Below are 20,071 nucleotides of genomic sequence, written 5' to 3'. Positions count from 1 at the left end.
ACTTTAGATTAATATATCCTTCATTTGAGCTCTTTATCATTATTTCCAGAGTTACATAACTTTATATTTTTCTACTCAATAGAAAAATATTCAATTAGAAATCTATAGATTTCTAAAGTTTAGAAAATAACCTTTCTTCTTTAACACATATAAAAAAAATAGCTGATACACTGGTTTTCTCTATAGCTTTATTTAATCCTGTAGTGATAAAACTGTATTTATAAAATTTAACAAGGAATTTACAGTGGCCTATGAAATATTTTCTTTCCATCCTATACTCTGGTTTCTCTTCAGATCGTATAATTCTTTCGCCTTTTTTTTTTCTTTCCATCCTGTTTCTCTGTACATTGATGAGTACTAATTTCTTATTTTATTGAGTAATGCATTCATAAGGATTCAGAAGTGTCCCCCTTAAGCAGAATAAGTGCCACCAGGAAGCTTAAAAATAAGACCCGAACATGATAAGAGCAGATAACAATTATTCAGTAATTCTGAAATAATAGTTATCATTAAAGGAAAATTATGCAAATAGCACAAAACTGCTATTAGAAATGACACAGTGATACAAATTTCCAATATGAGTCTTATTTTTTTGCCGTTTTCTACATCTTACATCTAAATGTTACAACTGTTTAGGAATATTTCTTGTAGTAAGTGGTCAAACAGGAAGCACAGACATTTCCTCTGATATGTATGTATGTATGTATGTATGTATGTATGTATGTATGTATGTATGTACACATATACACACAAACGTAAAACATTATTTATAAACAGATTGCTGGAGTTAATTGGGCTATTGCTAGAAGATATTATTGCTATAATTGAAAATGGGCATTCACTCGCAATGAATCAATATCATTTAATTGTGCTAGAGACCAAACCTGATTTTGAATGCAAACTTTAAGTAGTCGCCTATTCATGTACAAAATTTCTATATTAAACTTTACAGATCTTACACAGTGATTACCTGTGGATGTTATCTTCACCCGAAGGAACTCCGCCAAGGTTTGCTATGCTTGTTACCTTCTGCAATATCATAAGACGGGTAGTATTCTGTGGTGCCACAGAGATTGTAGCGGATACTTCATTCATACCAGTCAGACTTCCTGAAACAGTAAAAGCTGGATATCAATCAAATTAATATTAAAGACAATGTATATCACCTGAGAATACATTTGGTTTTTGTTAAAAGTTTAACTCTTCTTTTTTAAAGGAATTTTGGTATAATTTTTAAGAATACAGTACAAATATAAAATCAATTATTCCTATTATTCAAATTTCAGTTGCATGAAGTACTTTTTGATAATTTCTCTTCAGGTGACAAACAGATATTGAATGGCAACAGACAGAATAGCTGAGTTTCCCACCTCTACAAAGCTTGAATAGCATTTAGCTCTTTGAATTACACTCAAAGAACGAATGCATTATTACGGAAATTCCCCTTAAAAAGTGTACCTGTAAAGAAAAAAAGTACACCTGTAAAGAAAAGAAGACACTGGATTGGAAACCAGTGCAAGAAAAAAATAAAAAGACATAACATAGGGTCACCCCTTCATTTCACGTGTAGCCCATGAAGCCTGATTACTGTCTTGTGAAAACTCATGTCAGTAATAGCTAATGTGCCACAGACTTTACTGCAGACAGGCACAGAACTGAAACGCATGTCTCTCTGCTCACTAGGATCAAATGGAAAGAACAAGCACATCCAAGTCCCATCTCCAAGTCCATTCAGGCATGGCTAAATGATAGGCAACAAGCAGTAATGGTTAGTGCTAGAAGCAGAAAAACACATTTATAGGAGTATTAACATGTTTAATTTGCTTGAATATCAAAGTTTCTTTGTCCTTTAAGCCAAATGTTTCACTCAAAAATATTAATATTATCCAGCTTTTTTTTTAACAGCAAATTTAGCTAGAGCTGTATGTTCTGTTGCAGATATTTAAAAACTGACATTAGGCAAATACTTTGAAAAAATACAGAAGCCATCTACGGCTGCTTTTAAACAAAAGCACAGGACTGGGATAACACTGTTGAGAGATGTGTGTACTCATTAAGGATTTAAACCTTCTCCATTAAGCTCTATTGAAGAGCAAATGCTGAATGAATGAATGCAACTATGTTTATGTTAAAAGCCTGTTTTCCGTACCATGTAATTAAGGGAAATATTGTACAAAGCCAGTACTTTTGTCAAGCTCCTGTAAATGGAAAGATGGATAGCACTCAGAGAAGGGAATGCATTGCTTCATATTTAACCTTAACACTCTTGTCATTAATGGTTTGTCTAACTTGTTCTATAAAGACAAGGTACTGCTCCATTGAAGTAAAATTTAAAAAATCAACTAAACCATGCTTTTCAGAACAGAAGATTCATTATCATTGACTAATGTATTGGCATAAAGCAAAGTAACATCCTATCAAGTAAGGCACACATTCAATCTGCCTTACCACTACCACCACCCCCTTTATTTTTAACTCATGCTGTTTTATTGTTATAGGCAATTTGTACCACTCAGCATGACGGTGTAAACTGAATCAAGATTAATTTACATGCAAAAGAACACTTAGCATGGTAAGCAAATGTATTGTCTCGATTGCGGAGGTGGAAAGGAACCTGAAAAGAAAAAAAGGTGCTCTAATTAAGGGGCATCAAATATGATTGCTTGTGGTAGTTAAAGGCCGGAAAATAGGGAATGCTTGACCATTTAAAGAATTAGCACCTTGCTTGTTAGGGAGAGAGAAAATGTTGTAAGCATAAATCTTGATAAAAATCAAGCAAACATTTTGTGGATTTTCTTTTCTTTTTTTAAAGATATAGCCTATGTATATAAATCTACTGCTTGCACTTGGACCAAAATAGAAAGTCTAAAAAAATAATCCAGAAAAACAAATTGCCACTGAAAAGAATTAGGTTTCAAAAACAAAATAATTGCAGATCTTGCATCTAATTATAAAAATGTATAATAACAGTATTCCTAATGAATAACCAAGAAAATTAAACTGTAGCATGAAGCTAGAAACACAAAGGTTGTAGGAATTTTTTTTTTAGTAATTTTAACATCATAAAAAATGCTAACATAATATTAAAATCATTGACAGATATTAGATCCTTTGGCTTCTTTCTAAAGAATTCTGGGTATTTAAGGAAAATGGCACGACACCTCTGTGAAGCGTGGTACCCTATCATATTACAGAAAGAATTAGCACTGGTATTATTAAATGATTTGCATCAATAAACACTGCTCAATATTTGAAGTTGGAAACATAAGCTAAAGGACAGACTTAATTTAAAATGATTATGGAGAGCAAAATTAGACAAATTTCAGCTGCTGTTTCAAACTATGTGAGAAGGGAAGAGGTAGCACAACAATCCTATCAAGTAGAGCATGTGCAACAATAAATAAACCTTCCCATTTTGGGGGGCTACTTAAAAATCTTAAGCAGGAATATTAGCATTCATCATACACATTATACTTCAAATATGTATGTTTATTTCTGTTACAAAAAATAATTCCAAAAATTATTATTATTATTTTAAGAAATCCTGTTATTTCAAAGCATATTTTAAAAACCAATAACTATGAAATGAAGTATTTCCGGATATGAAAGTCTGAGACACTTCAGAAAAGAAACAAAAACTCAGAAATCATTCTATATTGATTACATTATACTTGGAAGGTCCTTTAGCATAGAAAACTACGGGAAATTAGGAGAATCCTATCTGAGATTTATACTGCAAATATCTGCAAATTTAATCAGATGCTACTGATAGGAATAGAGATTATTTTTAAGTCGATACAATATATCCTGGATTTCACTATTAGTGTTAGGAATATAATCTAACGGTTGGGTTGGCAATATATAAACCATGTAACAATGCTATACCTGTTTCTTTAAATCATACTGTAAAATGTGATTGGTTGCTGTTTTCCTCAATTGGCCATAAGAGGGAGCCAGAGTGACTATTAGCTCTCTGTTTGTTAGATGCTGGGCTGATCTGATCCGAGTGTTTTGGAAGCTGGCTGTTAGAAAGTGCTGTGAGCTATTGTACATTTGGCAACTGCTAGCAAACTTTGAGTACCGGACTGTTTGTATGTTTATGGACTCTGTTATTTGGATTATCCCTTAACTGAAAGACGTTGATGACTGACTGTCTTATCCGTGTATGACTTGGACCGTTTGATGGACTTTGGTATCTCTATTTCCACGAAAGTAAAAGCCTATTTAAACTGCAGTGTCTCTGTTTGCTGGTTTGTGTGTTCTCCAACACAACTCTCACAACGCTTCTCTGAACACACTCGTTCTCCCAACGGGGAGCTTACCTAACACTATGTATGGGCCCACAGTGTACCAGACGTAGCTAAAGGAGAGTTGGTATTGATATGCAATACCGTATACAGACAGCTGTTTATTTAGTGATTGCACTATCCTGGAGAAGACGGCGAGTGACCTATCACCAAGCCTATCGATGATAGCCCAGTTGGATGGAACAAACTATGTTTCCTGGTCTATGAAATTCAGTCTACTCCTGCATAGGGAAGCTTTATGGGATGCTGTACAGAATCTACCGGATGTAACTGCTGTAATGGTTGAGTTTGTATATCACATTAAGCCATTGCTTATTTAATTACAGTTTATTGAATAGAGCACAATGGGCTAGCTTGTTGCAGCAACAAACTAAACAGAAGCACATTATATCATTTTATGTGATAGCATGATGTGGAAAATGATCAGAGAGCTAGAATTGGACTGCATACTTTATAGGTCTTTCCACATAAGCCTACTACAATTCCTTGAAATGCTGTACAGAGATTGAGATAACTGCTAAAGGGGATGTCTTTGGTGTAAGAAGCTAGGATGTCCTTCTATTCATGGAAGGCTTCCCTGGGGAAACCCATGAGCAGAAAAACCCTTGATTTTATGATTTCTGCATCACAATATGAACATACCCATTTAGTAAGCATTATATCACACAATATTTGGGGAATTTCAGTTGCAGGATGCCTGCTTTTCCAAGTCTGCCTGAATCAGGCCAAATATGGATACAATCTGATTTAATAGCTCTGCTTAAGAATTCCCTTTTCTATATTTTCTCAATGGCTTCTTAATCTTATTTATAAAACAAATAAAGCTCAGAACGAAGACTTCTATTATTATGAATTTTATAAAATAGCCAAAATATTTAACAAAAAAGAGAAAGAAATTTTAAACTAGGGGTAAATTTCACAGCATCAGTCCTGCATCAAAGAATGAATTCAGGAAGACAGAAAGAGCCATACTGAAATGTCAAGAGGCTTCCATGGATTTACAAATACTTCATATAAGCAAATTTTCAAATAGCTTATTCAGAGTAGCCTTTCTGCTCTATTAAACATAGCAAACAACTGCCAGATGTATTCAGACAAATAATCAACAACCTCAGAAGTAAAATGGCAGAAGAAAAAGGAATTTTGGCAACAACTCCATAGAGGGCCACAGCTATTCTCAAAGTGCACTTTTTCTATGCACTCTTGGTTCTGAATGGCCAACCATGGGGGGAAAAAGCTCTCAGTCACATTTAAGCATAGAAAACTCAATCAAACACCAGGCAAGCAAGCACGCAATAAGAATGGGAGAGAGACAGGGTACAATATCCCATTTTGCTTAAAACTACACTGCTGGAAAGCAATTTGAGAAGCTGAAGGAAATTGTTCACAAAAAATATGAGAAAATTCAAAGGCTCACTCACCTTGGTTGCTGTGCTCACATGAAGTAGGCTTTAGGCCAGCAAGAAGTAAGAATGGTAAAGTTATGAACAGATTAAAAAAAGAAATTACTGGCCTAAATTTAATATCAGATATTAACTGCATGAAAATAATCTAACTGAAATAACTGCTGAGTTATTATTTCAAGCCACTGAATGCAAGATAGAAAGACATATACAGTATTATTCTGATGTACTATGCTTCTTTAACAAAAGCACCTTTTGGGGGGTTTTGGTGGGGGAGGGGAAAATGTGATATACTGGACTGAAATTATTGACGATATGAGAGTATAACCTCACATACGCCATTTTAAAAAGCATATGAAATATGGAAGAGCTGACAGAACCTGTATAAGCATATTTGCCAATGGAAGCTGAGCAGGGTCTCAAGCCTGGCTAATATTTGGATGGAGAACTACCAGGAAATACTGGGGCTTAGGGTAGAGAGAGAAATTGAAAAATATTCGTGAAAAAATATTTCCATGCAGTAGAAAGCTGCATGGATGTTTTGTTAGGAGAAAAGCTCAATTGCGAAGAAAATTTTATTTAATAAAGAAGAGCTTCTTATATTTTGTGCAGGTAAACCAAGTAGAATTTTGGAAAATTAACAATCACTGTTTGAGTATGACATTAAATTATTGTAAAAAAAATAATGCAACTGAGTGCATAAACCTTTTTATAATGTAGCTGAAGATATTATGCAGCCAGTATACACCAGATTCAATATAAAACCATCATGTTCTCTTTTATAGTCAGTGCCAAAACAATGTTTTTTATACACCAGAAATTCTCATAGCAGAATTCTAGCTTAATATTGGTTAATATGATATAATGAAGAGGTCTGCCTTAATACCATTTTTTGGTATTTGCAGTGAAATCACCACATGGTAGAAAGAGGGAAAAGGAGAAAAGCTTGTCCAAGAAGACACTTCAGGCATTGTGAAGTTTTTGATGACAGGGCTATATAACTTCAGAGCAGATTTCTGGAAATATGCCAGGTGAAACACTAGAACTGGAGATGTCTGGAATGCTTACAATATTTTACAATAAGATAATTTATTTATCGAATTTCAAATTTATTTCTCACCTCTTTCTTTTCTGAAATCCTTTTCTGTCATAGTTACTGGTAAAAGTAACTCTCCAACTGGAGGCTGAATACTAACACTGAAGTGATCATTCTTTGTACTGTGGAAGAAAACACCAACAAGTGAGAATTGTCTGATTATGAACATTTTTACCAAACAAGTAAAGGAAAATTGGAGAAAATATTAACTGATTTTCCCCCAAGTAATTTTCAGCACTGTTTTTATTATGTTAATTTTCTTTTTATCACTGATTAGCTAGTCCCAAAGGTGCTTTTTCAAAAAGCAGCTATACTTTATTTTTTCTCAAAGAAGTTTAGCTCCTCATCCAAGAAGCATCCCCAGCATTTAATCAGAACTGAGGATGCTTCTTGGATTAGAAGCAAAATATCTTTGAGAAAAATAAAGAAAATCCAGTTGCCTTTTGAAAAAGTACTTTTGGGACAACCATGACCTGGATAACTGAGAATCTCCTTAGGCACTTGGTTAGGTAACTTATTTATGGTTTTGTTTAGATATAAAGTTTAGATATATGGATTAAAAGTAGCCCAACAAGTACAACTGTTTCCTATAATGGTAAACTTTATCCAAAACACAAAGCAAGACAGAAGGATGTTATGAATCCAGTATCGTTCTATGATAAAATAGCAAGATGGAAATGAAGTTTTGTTATTTTTCCTAGAATTTTTAAAATTAATTTCCCTCTGTACTGCTAACAATGGAATTTAAACCAAAGCTTTAGTAGAAAATGATCCTGATAATTCAACACCACACTAATTTTTCCATACTATGTTTCTCAATCTTCCCTGCTTTCCCTACCTAATATGGATATTTTAAAAAGGTCCTTCAGAAAATTCAGGTACAGGCAGAGCAATGTACTGTATTACATTTTTCCTTCTTAGATTAGATTCAGAGCCTCTCTCTGAGCTTGAAGAAAAAAAATAAGTGCATCTTAAGGTTCCTCACAATCATCCCATGCCTCTAGATTAAGCCACTGTACAATTTCACCTTTTAAACAATTAAAAGAAAAGTATAAGGTGAAAATAAGAGTGAGGAGCAACTATAAAAAGAGAGGAGAAACAAACAAAACAGTCTACAATACCCATAAGAGAGAGCAAAGGAGCTATTTTTGTTCATCTTATTATATGGACCAATCAATACCTGAAATGTTAAAACTGTAATTGTAAAGACAGTTCATGGTTTTCTCTGATTCAGTTTATGTGCCCGGGAACCTGGAAATTCAGGCATATGTGTATAAAATTAAGGGTCCAGGTAGTTGAAGCAGAAAACATTACAATTTAGTGTATAGGATGAAAAAAGCACACCTGAGAGGAAAGGTAAAATATAAACCAAACATAGTAACACTAATTCTGCAAATATAGTGGTCTCCCATAATATTAAAAAATGATGATTCTCTCAAGCTGAGCTAAAACTTGGTGAGTGCATGGAAGTGTCCATGTAGCATCATGACAATTGTATGGAACTGATTTGCTTTCTTCTGGCCTTTAAAAGAAATTCTTGATCTAAACCTAGTACTTTAGAATTTTCCGGCAGTCTCCATTCAAGAATTAGTCCAGTTCTACCCCAACTTACTTTCTGCTGTCAGCCAGGGCTAACAATAAAGGCTGGACAACTTAAAACAATAATAAGATTGTCAAATAGACTAGGATGCTAGTCTGAGCATGCCTGAAAATATTATTTTACTGCAGAATACTAATAGTAGATTAGTCTATAAACAATGGAAAGTCCCTTTTATTGGCTTTACAAATATTAGTACAATAGTTTCTAACATAAAAATCAATTCGAGTAATATCCACGGTATTTAAATTAACCTCAAACATTTGTTATTGGTTTGGAAAGACCTTTGACCTTATAAATATGAAGTGATATTGATTACTAAATAAGTAAATATAATGATAAATATAGAAATGGTTCTTCTTTTATGAAGCAGGTAAATAGCAGATAAAAATAAAAAACAAAAATTTAAAATTCAAATCACTAACACTTAAATGAATCACAAGAACATTACCTTAGCAAACCAATATGTTGAAGTAAATCTAGGGTTAATTACAGTGGTAGGTTTCCATTTTTTTTTTACTACTGGTTTGCGAGTGTGTGCGAGTGTGCTCGCGACACTTTGGTGCCTGCGCAGAAGCGTCCAGGCAGTTGGGCGAAGGCTCATGCCGATGCCACTATCTGTTCGCCCAATCCGGGCCGAACCAAGAGCAACCCACCTCTGGTTAATTATTTTTAGAAATGTTATTTTAATCTGTAAGTACAATAAATCTACTTTAAAAACCTTATGCAATAGCTATAAGTAAAATGTTTAAATATCTGATTAGTCTGCATGAAATCAATATACTATTTAACTTCTTTGCCTAAATTTTCAAGTGAGTAATGATGATAGAAAAATGAAATTGCTCAACCCATTCAACACACAGCTTCAGGATAAATAGATATGAAATCTTATTTTGCTTGAATGCATGTGTTTACTAAAATAAGCTGCAGTCTGGGACAGCTAAAATACACTACTGCTTATACGGTGTGTCTACTGTATGGTTGAGGACTTCCTGCACTGAGACTTGATCCTCCTGAGGTCCACATACTATTGTCCTTTCTGGCATTTCCAGATAGTATCTTCTCTCAACTCCATTCCACTGTACCCTTGATTATCTTGGGTATTCATCTATAATTTTTGTATTGGGTGGGCCAGAAAAATGAAAAACAAGTAAGTAAATAAATAAACTTTATTAGAAGGAGATTGTAAAATATTAATAAATACATTCAATGATTCTTTGAAAGTAACAACTCCAAAATCCTACAGCACATATTAAAAAAATATCAAGTTACATTGAAAAGTTAACTTATATTTCTCAGATGAGTTAACTATTAAAAAACAAAAGAAACTTAAGAGTCCTTTGTCTATGACAAAAATGTTGTGATTTTTCAAAATCTAGCATATTATTAAGTGCTGTAAAGCTTACCCAAAGGGTTTAAGTACAGATGCAAGGCAGTGAAAAATGTAATTTTTCAAATTATACAACACTCTCTTTCATTATTTAATATTTTGTTTGACAAGAGGGTTGGAGATCCCAACTACCTGGATGCTGGAATTTATATAATGACACTGAATATATTGATTTTATAAATGAATGTGAATATGCTCTATATAATATGTTGATTTTTCCAAAGTATACATTAAGATTCACTTATAAGTGAGAGACTAAGAGAGCAAGTTGCTATATACTATTCATGAAGCTAATAAAGCTTGGGAAAATATAGTACTTAATATAGTGTAGTACTTTAATGCTGCATTCTATTATAAAATATATAAATAAGATGAATTTATCACATGATTTCACACAAACTGAAATAATGTGGTCATAACTTAGTCCAAAAATATTAATTATATTATTTTATATTGTAACTTATTTTATTCAACTGATCATCCAAAACTCCAAGTGGTGAAAATTAAATAAAACAGGCAGTTTTTTAAAAAACAAACCATACTATTATGAATATGGATTACAAGCATGTTGATTCTTTAATTAAAGAGAAATAAATTTTTGTTCAAAGCATAGCCTAATAAAAATAGCATTTATCAAGTAACACTTTCAGACATTTTTTTCTTTGTTAGGTTTTTCTCTTACCATAATTTATAGAAGGAACCACTTAATAAAATAATTCTAAATATGTTAGTATTAATTTTTACTTTTTTTATACAGCTTGCCTTTTCCTGAATTACTAGCTCCAATATATTGGTTACTTTAAAAATGTAGATTTTGTGATGCAAAACACACAGTCAATGAATGGCATCTAAACCAATTGATCTACCCATTACCATTATCTCCCTCCCAAGCCTTACTACAAAGCTATTGATTTAAACACTGTCGATCGGTTTCCATTTTCTGATTTTGGGCAGGCTAATTAAGAAAGTGAGTAATTGTGATTACACTGCTTCAGGATCAATTACATTTGATGTAAGACAAAGTTCTCCCTTTTCGAACAATGTAAGGAAATAATTATCATCAGAATTGTTTTATGCGGTGAACCTTCCCTTAACTATAAACGAATGCCACATATATTTGGTCCTTGAAATGTGGACATAAAATATTCCAAACAAATGTAAAGTCATTTGAAAGACCTGTGTAGATAAAACATATGCTCTGTTTAGAAAGTGTAAGAGAAAAATCTATTACTTGTGACATACAATGTAAGTGGTTTCGGGAAATGGAAACAATTTCTAGTCATCATAGAGACCTTTTACCTTTGTAATACACCACTACAGAAGGCTGCCAATAGAACTGCAGGTTGCAGAGAACACCACAAGGCACAACTTTTAGCCACTGGAGTTCAGGTCTGAATGGCTAAGAGAAACAGGTAGTTTGCTGTATATTACCCTTCAGTCCAGCAAAAACTTCTACAAATGATTCTGAGTAAAAGTGTGACTTCTGTACTTCACCATTAAATATCCTGAGCAGCCTATTCTCTCTTCTTATAGGGAAAAGAAGAGACCTGATGCTGTGTCCCTAGAATGGATGAAATTGTCAACTCTCCTGGGTAAACCAGACACAAAATAGATGAGCTAATTGTACATTACTCTAAGACCACATTAACAGAATCTTGCAAATCTGAAGGTACAAACTCCCCACTGCCACTACCATCTGATCAATTAGGGCAGTGATGGCAAACCTTTTCGGCACCAAGTGTCCAAACTAGAACGCACGTGTATGTGCAGGTGCATGCATGTGCACACGCACCAGAGCACTTAAAACCTGAAGACCAGCTGGCCAGCATACACATGTCTGGTTTTTGGCTGTTTGGGGGGGCATTTTCAGGCCATTTTCAGGGCCGTTTTCCGGTGCTCTGGCACCCGCAAAGACCAACTGGCGTGCCCAAAACCAGAAGAGCAGCTGGTGACAGCACACGTGCCCACAGAGAGGGCTCTGCGTGCAACCTCTGGCACATGTGCTATAGATTCGCCATCATGTAATTTGGGTATATCCTTCTTAAATTTCTTCTTCTGATCATTTAAGCCCTTGGGGCTCTCTCTTCTCTTGCCTGATTCTTTCTTAGATAGCCTCTCTTTCCCTTGTCCACCAAAGTCATCCACACATTCTATTACAGAAATGGAATGGCAGCTGCAATTGTCTCATCAAGCTGAGATTGGTGGAAGTGAGTAAGCTCTGAGAAGATTTAAACCTATACTCATATAAATTTAGTAGTTAGGTATTAAGTCATTTTCCAGTCCTTTGCCTGGGCATACAGAGAATCTATTTTGCTGAACTTTCTTCTTGCTTTTGCTGCTAGGTTCCTGCCCCATTTAGGAAGAATATATCTCAACAAAAAGTGCAGAAGAAACATGTAAAATATTTCTATAGCAACAAATGTTGAATTCCATTCCCTTTTTATTAAGCTAAACTATACGTCTATACTTCTACTTAATTCACATTTGACTTGAACTACAGAACTAATGATACCAGATTCTTGTAGAAAATGACCAGGCTGAGTCCGATGACAGGGTCAAATTCGTCATCGGTTTGGAGTTACTATGCTCCCACAAGAGACCTATCTTCAGCCCCCTGAGAATTCCATTGACTTTTATCTAGCACCAATTTGCCTTGGCTACTAGTAGATGAGATTCTTGTGTATATGTAGTATGAAATAAACTTGTAGTGCTTTTGAACTCTAGCCAGGCTCATCTTCATTTGATCTGACAGATTCTTAGTATTATGGTGCAGTTTGGTGAAGTGGTTACGGCACTGGATTGGAAACTGCAAGGGCCTGAGTTCTAGGCCCACCTTAAACATAAAACCAGCTGGGTGCTCTTGGGCCAGTCGTATCCTCTCAGTCCTACAAAGCAGGCAATGGCAAACCACTTCCGAAATCTTGCCCAAAAAACTTCAGGAACTAATTCAGGCAGTTGCCAGGAGTTAACAATAACCTGAAGGTATCCTCCCCCAAATGTGTTAAAACAGGAGAAAATCAATTATTTTTGGTTTTTTAATCCCTCCAACTCTAAATCTGTGCTTGGTTTGAGTTGTGTCATTGGGTTCACATTGTTCAAATCATTACAATGAAAACACCACTGGTGTCTGAAGCAAATCTATTTACAGTGATGTTACTCACAGACCAGTGTTGAGGAATATTGATCTTTCTTGTTTGTCTAATAGGAAAATAATAAACAATTACTAGGCAATGTGGGAGAAGGTAATCAGTTTTTATATATCACTAATACAGCAGACCTCCCAAAACATAAAGATGATGATATGCATAAAATCAATGTGTTATGCTACATTGCTTATATTCATCACTGCAGAGAATTCTGAAGCTTTCAGGGCCTTAAGTCTGAAACTGAATTATTACTATATGGAGCAAGGGGCACTTGAAATGCAAACAGTCTGTAAAAATGAAAAATTTAAAGCATTATATTATTTAATATGAGATCAGTATACTATATATCCATAGAATAGTGTCCTTTATAGTAACTCAGCATTGACACTGAATATTGTTATATGAGGCAAAGAAAAAAGGTAAACGTCTTTTCATACTCTTATAATTTTATAAGAATTTTATAAAAAGTTGTTATTGTATTGTACTACGATACTTGTCCAGTCCCAAAGAAAATGGAAAATCTAGATTACATTTCAATATAAGGATATAAAATTATACAATCTATTTTCTTTTACGTTGATAACCAGAATTCCTTAGCTAGCTGATTTCTACATAGCAGCTTTGAATTTAGCAGCAATATAGCCTAGCCTAATTGCTACTTATTTTGATTTCAATACCATTTCAATATACAGTATTTGATGGGAATAAATATACAAATCTTTTAAATCAAAAAAGAAACAAGGTGTCGGATAAGTCTGTAATAGAATTCTAGCTCACATTATTTGTAGGAGTTAATTTCCTTTTTCAGTCAGTATTGATACCTTTTTGCACTAAATGAAGTCTTGCAGGCATGTCTAGTTGGAAAAAGGATCCTAGTTTGGAGAAAAAAATGGATGCCTTCAATAAGTTACCGGAGGAACTGTTTCACTCCAATAGGATTGGTCTGCCCCAGTTGTTCTGGCAGAAGGGGCATGCTGCAGACTTCAGTCAAACTATTCCAGCTGGCGGGGTCCAGGAGTTGATCTTTTTCTGCCCTGGGTCCCTCACTCTGGAACATTGTGACCCTTGAGGTGAGATCTGCCTCTACCATCTTGGTCTTCCGTAAGAGCAGGGGTGTCAGTCTCGAGTTAATTGAGGGCTGCATCAGGGTTGTGTTTGACTTCAGGCCAGGGTGGGTGTGGCCAGCTTGACATCACTCATGTCGGGGATGTCTGTGGCACTCTGCCAGCGAAAACGGGCTCCAGAGCTCCATTTTCAGCTGTGACGGTCTCCTGCCGCCCTCTGAGAGTGAAAACGGAGGGGAGCAATACACGGTTCTCCCAAGCCCCATTCTCACTGTCAGAGGGTGGCAGGAGGCCGTTGCAGCCGAAATCAGAGCCTGAGAGGGCCACACATGGTCTTCTCGAGCTCCATTTTCACTGGCAGAGGCACCACAGGCCGGTCCTTTGCTGTTTCTAGGGTGGCCTTGCAGGCCAGATCAAAGCACCCCATGGGCCAGATCCAGCCCCGGGGCTTTGAGTTTGACATCCCTGCATAGGAACCTTAAAACTGGGTCAGCCAATGGGCTTGTGGACTCAGTGTGGATGTTCAGTGTGGAATGGAGGTTTTTAGTTGACTAGGAAGAACCCCCAACCCCCAACCTATAGTATCCTGGTTTTAAACATATTTAATTTTGATTTATTTTATATTTAATGTTTTCATGCTAGTACCTCTGTTTTTATGTTTGTAAGCCAACCAGAGTTGCTTGTTAGTGAGATGGGTAGCATATAAATTTAATAAATAAATAAATCTCTTCAACAATACCCCTTGTACAGCAGTTCTGGTAGCTATAGAAAATAAAAATATTAAAAGATTACTTTTCCAAACTAAGATTGCAGAGATGCCCCCCCCCCTTCAATTCTCCCCATTTGCACTGCTGATTCCTGGATCTTGGTCAATTTCAGAAGTAGAAAAAGAACATCTATCTAAAATAAAATTGTCATAGCCTAGGCCAGGGCTGTCAAACTGGATTTCATTGAGGGCCGCATCAGGGTTGTGTTTGGTTTGCTGGGGTGGTGGCCCAAACGCTCTGCCAGCAAAAATGGGCTCCTGAGCTGTTTATAGCTACCGCAGGCTCCTGCAATCCTCTGCCAATGAAAACGGAGCTTGGGAGGGCTGCGTGGAGCTTGGGAGCCCATTTCTGCTGGCAGAAGCTCCGTGGGCCAGTCCTTCGCTGTTTCCAGGGCAGCCCCGTGGGTCAGATCTGTGTATCCCGCAGGTCAGATCCAGCCCCCGGGCTGTGAGTTTGACATCCCTGGCCTAGGCCATTCTTTGGTTAATAATAACAGAGTTTACACTTATCAGTGACTCTATTGTTCCTTCGTCAAAGCGCTTTAAATTTCTTCTCTTTTCCCTAATGAGAACCAATGGTGTAGTGGTTAAGGCACTGTGACTAGTCCTATCTTAGGCACAAAACTAGCCAGGTATCTAAAAAGTCTAGTCAAGGCATTTAAGTTGAATATCTGGAAAATTCTGCCAATGTCCTGACAAAGCTGGTCCCAATAATTGCTGGATTATCACAGTAGAAGAATGACACTGAGTCTAGATTGATTAACTAAGAAAAATAAGGTGACAGCTGGCTGGCTGGCTGCAGGAAAGCCCTTCAGAGATAAAATCAGGACAGTCTTCTCTGAAAAGGCAGAACAGAACAAGCAAGGTGCCAACTTGCCAAGTTGATGAAAACCTTTAGGGAATCTAAGATGGGAGAGAGTGATCTCAAAGTCGCAGAACAACTGTCATCTACATGGTGCCAGAAGCAGCAAATTATTCCAATACATGCACATATGGATTCCTGACAGATAGCCAATGGCAACACATTGGTAAAGATCCTTAGGGCTATGGAAAGACTAGAACAGAGGATAAATAAATGGTAACATAAAACTGACCACCCATTTTCACCCTAAATATCCCACTGACAACAAAGAGCATTTACACTAGGTCAGTGATGGCGAACCTTTTTTGGCTTGCATGCCAAAAGGGGGGGAGTGCAGGGGGGTCGCGCATGGGCGTGCCACACCCATAATGCAATGCGTGATCTCCAGCACGCATGCACACATGACCAGTGCTCCCCCCCATTTTTTGCATGCTTTTTTCGTTCTCCCCAGGCTCCAGAGGCTTTATAGGAGCATGTGGAGGGCAAAAACAGCTCCCCCACCCCCCCGGAGACCCTCCCAAGCTTCCCTGAAGCATCCTGAGTGCCAGAAAATGGCCCCATGGGCAAACCAGAAGTTCGGGAACGGACTTCCGGTTTGTCCATAGGGCCGTTTTTAGTCCTCCGGAGCCTTCAGGAGGCTTCCCTGAAAGCTCCGGAGGATGAAAAACAACCCTATGAACAAACCGGACATCACTTCTGGTTTGTCCGTAGGGGTGTTTTTAGTCCACTCCAATCCACAGGAAGTTTCTTGATTCAGAGACTGAATCCTGCTTTAAGTGATTTCTATTACTGTAGCATATTTTTGGCAATGAATGACAAAACTTCTTCTGTTCTATAGTACCTTATATTTTTCTAGTTTAGTAGTTATAGATGCAGAAGCTGCTTCAGGGTTGCCAAGCACAGGTGAGCTGTTGTGCACATGTACAATTTGAAACCTGCGATGAACTGTTATAACTAAGCTTAAGAGCCATGCAAAAAAGCTGTTAAGAACATAGGAGTTTAGGCACAGGCAATACCAACTGATCACGTGCATAGCCTTCCATTTTTATAAGAGAAACACACTAACTATCACTAAGGACTCCTTGAAACCTGAACAGGCAAGCAATGCACATTCATTTCCAATGTAGGACTTGTAACTGCTGTAGCACAGTTAACATGAAGGCAAGTGTTTGCATTATTGAAGAAATGATAGGTAATCTTACTAGAATCGATGTTGGAAGGGCAGTGATGGTACCTGGAACTGCAAGTCATAATCAAATGTGGTTGTGTCAAAGTAAGTTAATGTGTTGAATGTGATCCTGAGTGGAAATCATGTGAGTGATGCACCAAGGGTGTCTCAGGATAATAATTCGTGCTGTCCATTCAAAGGGAATAAAATATAAGCAATAAAGCCGAAAGTCCCTCTCATTTCCAGCTTCCAGAATGGTCATTAAGTGACGATGATGTGATATGACATAAATGTTATTCTTGATCTGGTCTGAGAACAATACTTAGAACAATGCTAGAAAATGAAGATTCTTGAAAATTTGAAGAGAATGCTTGATAAAAGATTGGAAGAGAAGAGCTTGGTAGCTATCTGTGCAAGTGTTGTGATTAATGATGATGATGATTCATTATGGCTCAGAGTAAGATGCTTCTCCACATGAGAATATTTGTTCATTGATGGAACAGGGCAGTTCCGACAGCAAGGAAAAGGAAGGATTCAGAACTAAAAGTGATGGCATGAGATGGTAAAATTCACATGGAGATCACATGAAATGTTAATACCACTCTACAATGCCTTGGTAAAACCACACCAATTTTGGTTGCCATGATGTAAAAAATATGTTGAGACGAACCTTTTTTCCTTGGGTGCCATAATCCAATGCCCTCTACAGGCCCCGCTCCCTGTGCATGCACACACCCATAATCCAATGTCCCTCCCACGCTCCCTCCACACATGTGTGCACAACCCCCTTTTTGGTGCTAGCAGATCTCCCTGAAGCCTCCTTGGACTATTTTGGCCCCAGGTGGCTGGAACCAAAACCAGATGGTGGGAGGAACAGTGTAATCTCCCCACCCCCATGCATGCATGCGCGTCTCCCAACAGAGACCCAAAAATCAGCTGGTTGGCAGGAGGTGCGTGCACATGTGCAGCAGAGCTGATCTGGGCGACGGCTCGCATGGATGCAGAGACATAGGTTTGCCATCACGATCTAAGGAGTTGCCATAAAGAGGGAGTCAACCTATTCTCCAAAACACTTGAAAGCAGGAGAAGCAGCAATGATGGAAACTAATCAAGGAGAGAAGCAACCTAGGACTAAGGATAATTTTCCTGACAATTAGAACAATTAATTAACTACTTGCCTCCAGAAGTTGTGAACGCTCCAACACTAGAAGTTTTTAAGAACATGTTAGATAACCATTTGTCTGAAATGGTATCAAGTGTTGAACAGGAGGTTGGACTAGAAACCTCCAAGGTCCCTTCCAACTCTATTATTCTGAATTTAAACTTTGCCTACATTTGCTTTGCTGTCCTCTGTAAAAAAACATGCTTTCATTTTCTAATTTCCAACTTTCATATAATACATAAGAGTCTGCTTTAATCTTGCACAGGTAGTCCTCAACTTACAACAGGTCGCTTAGTCATTTAAAATTACAAAGGACTTCTCTGAGGGTACTTATGACCTGGTTCTGAAGTTCCAACAGCCATTCCCCACAGTTACATGGGGCCACTTAGCAAAAGGTCCACATATATGACACTTGCAGAGTCTCGCAGTTACGGGATCACATTTTATGACAGTTTTACTGAAAACCCTCATTTGCTTCTGGTACTCATAAAACCAACCAATAATAAACCACTGGTTTGTTTCAGTATTGTGGTGTTTGCTTAACAACTGCCGCAAAAAAACCCCTCATAAAATTGGGTCAATCACATAGATGGCCTTATTTATAATCATTATGATTTATGAACTCCACTACGGTCGTAAATCCAATCCTACCTGTAATTGCAGTTTTTTTCTCACAAGCTCTTAAGAAATAATTCCCCCAAGTATCTGGCTGAGTTAGCTTAATTTGTTTATTATCTAGATTCCAGAACATTATAAAGTTTTGGGAAACTCAGCAATGCACTGAGGCTCTTCTTATTCTTCTCCAGACAGGCTTGATCTTCTGTACATTTAGCAATGATTACTCCATAAAAATTATAGATTGCATTTGAAAGAATGTATGTTTTAGTCCCACCTTACGCATGAAGGCAGGCTGGGTAGTGTCAGGCAAGTCACTCTCTCTCAGCCCAACCCACCTTGCAGGGTTGTAGTTGTGGGTAAAATAGGAAGAGGAAAGAGTATGAGGGATGTTCGCTGCATTGAGTTATTTATAAAAAGCAATAAAGGCAGGACATAAATAATCATCATCATCAAATTAATAAACATTATTATGCTATGCTATATGCCCATGATGGCAAACCTATCACATGGGTGGCAGAGGTGGCCCGCAGAGCCCTCTCTGTGGGCATGTCTCCAGGTTTCTGGTGCTCTGGCACGCGTAAAGACCAGCTGGGTAGCAAGCATGCGCGCACTGGAAACCCAAAGACCAGGTCTTTGGGTTTCCAACATGCTCACATGTTCTGGTTTGGGCATGCGGTGCTGAAAAGGTTCATCATCACTGCTATATACTATGCTATAAACTATGCAGTTTTTCAAAAAATAAAGACAGAAAGAACTTTTGCACCTCAAAATTGAATATACTGATCAACCTTAAAGATAATTCATTTTGTTTTAAAAGTATTCCATTCAACTATGTTAACATTCCAGTAGCATAGGACATCAATGTTATTCATTTGCACTGCATATAAGCGATTTGTTTTTGAAATGCCATTCTAGCATAACTTACCATAGCTGGAAACTAGCAGCCTGTGTAGAATCACAGAAGTCAATTCCTACTGGAACGGTAATAGATTTCCCAGGTTCAAGGGATTCTAATAAAAACAATGTTTGTGAACACTGAATAAGTTTCAGATAAATCATCCTATCAATATCTAATCCTTATCTATATTTATATATCTCTGTGTATTTGCTGAAGTAAGTTATCAGCAAGAAATATGAGCAAATACTCAAATAATGTCAATGTACAGAAGCTATCTTAATTTTACTTTTGCCTGCTTTAGCTTTGAGATTTAAAATGGTGTTTATTTATCAAAGAAAATTACAGTTTGAATAAACCATCTGTCAACACCCTGAGAAGCTAAAGCAAGATACATTTATAATTTTGCAAGCCTGTATCTCTATGATATATATCACTATTAGGACATCAGTAATGTTTTTATAACCATAAGAAATTAATTAATCTGCTCAATTTATAAATGAAATATAGAAATATGAAATAAGGAAAAGTAGATTACAGAGAAATATGGGAAAATTGTCACATGGGTTTTAAAAACATTTTTAAACAACAGAAAAA

At 36.8% G+C, this 20,071-nt stretch overlaps 1 protein-coding gene across 1 annotated transcript in view; it reads right to left on the bottom strand.

Moving 5' to 3' along the window:
• AP3B1 (adaptor related protein complex 3 subunit beta 1) overlaps positions 1 to 20,071 on the bottom strand; it is a 144,668-nt gene that overhangs the window by 13,958 nt on the left and 110,639 nt on the right. Inside the window, exons 24-26 of the mRNA XM_087715613.1 lie at positions 19,505 to 19,589; positions 6,831 to 6,928; positions 971 to 1,109 (exon numbers count right to left, since the gene is read on the bottom strand). Coding sequence (XP_087571739.1) covers positions 971 to 1,109; positions 6,831 to 6,928; positions 19,505 to 19,589 — 322 coding nt within the window. The remainder of the gene's footprint in view (positions 1 to 970; positions 1,110 to 6,830; positions 6,929 to 19,504; positions 19,590 to 20,071) is intronic.

This window comes from Thamnophis sirtalis, unplaced genomic scaffold, assembly GCF_051295495.1.
Source record: "Thamnophis sirtalis isolate CommonGarterSnake01/CBP01778 unplaced genomic scaffold, rThaSir2_p1.2 scaffold_5, whole genome shotgun sequence".
In the NCBI taxonomy this organism is placed as follows: domain Eukaryota; kingdom Metazoa; phylum Chordata; class Lepidosauria; order Squamata; family Natricidae; genus Thamnophis; species Thamnophis sirtalis.
This window is presented reverse-complemented; position numbering and strand designations above follow the sequence as displayed.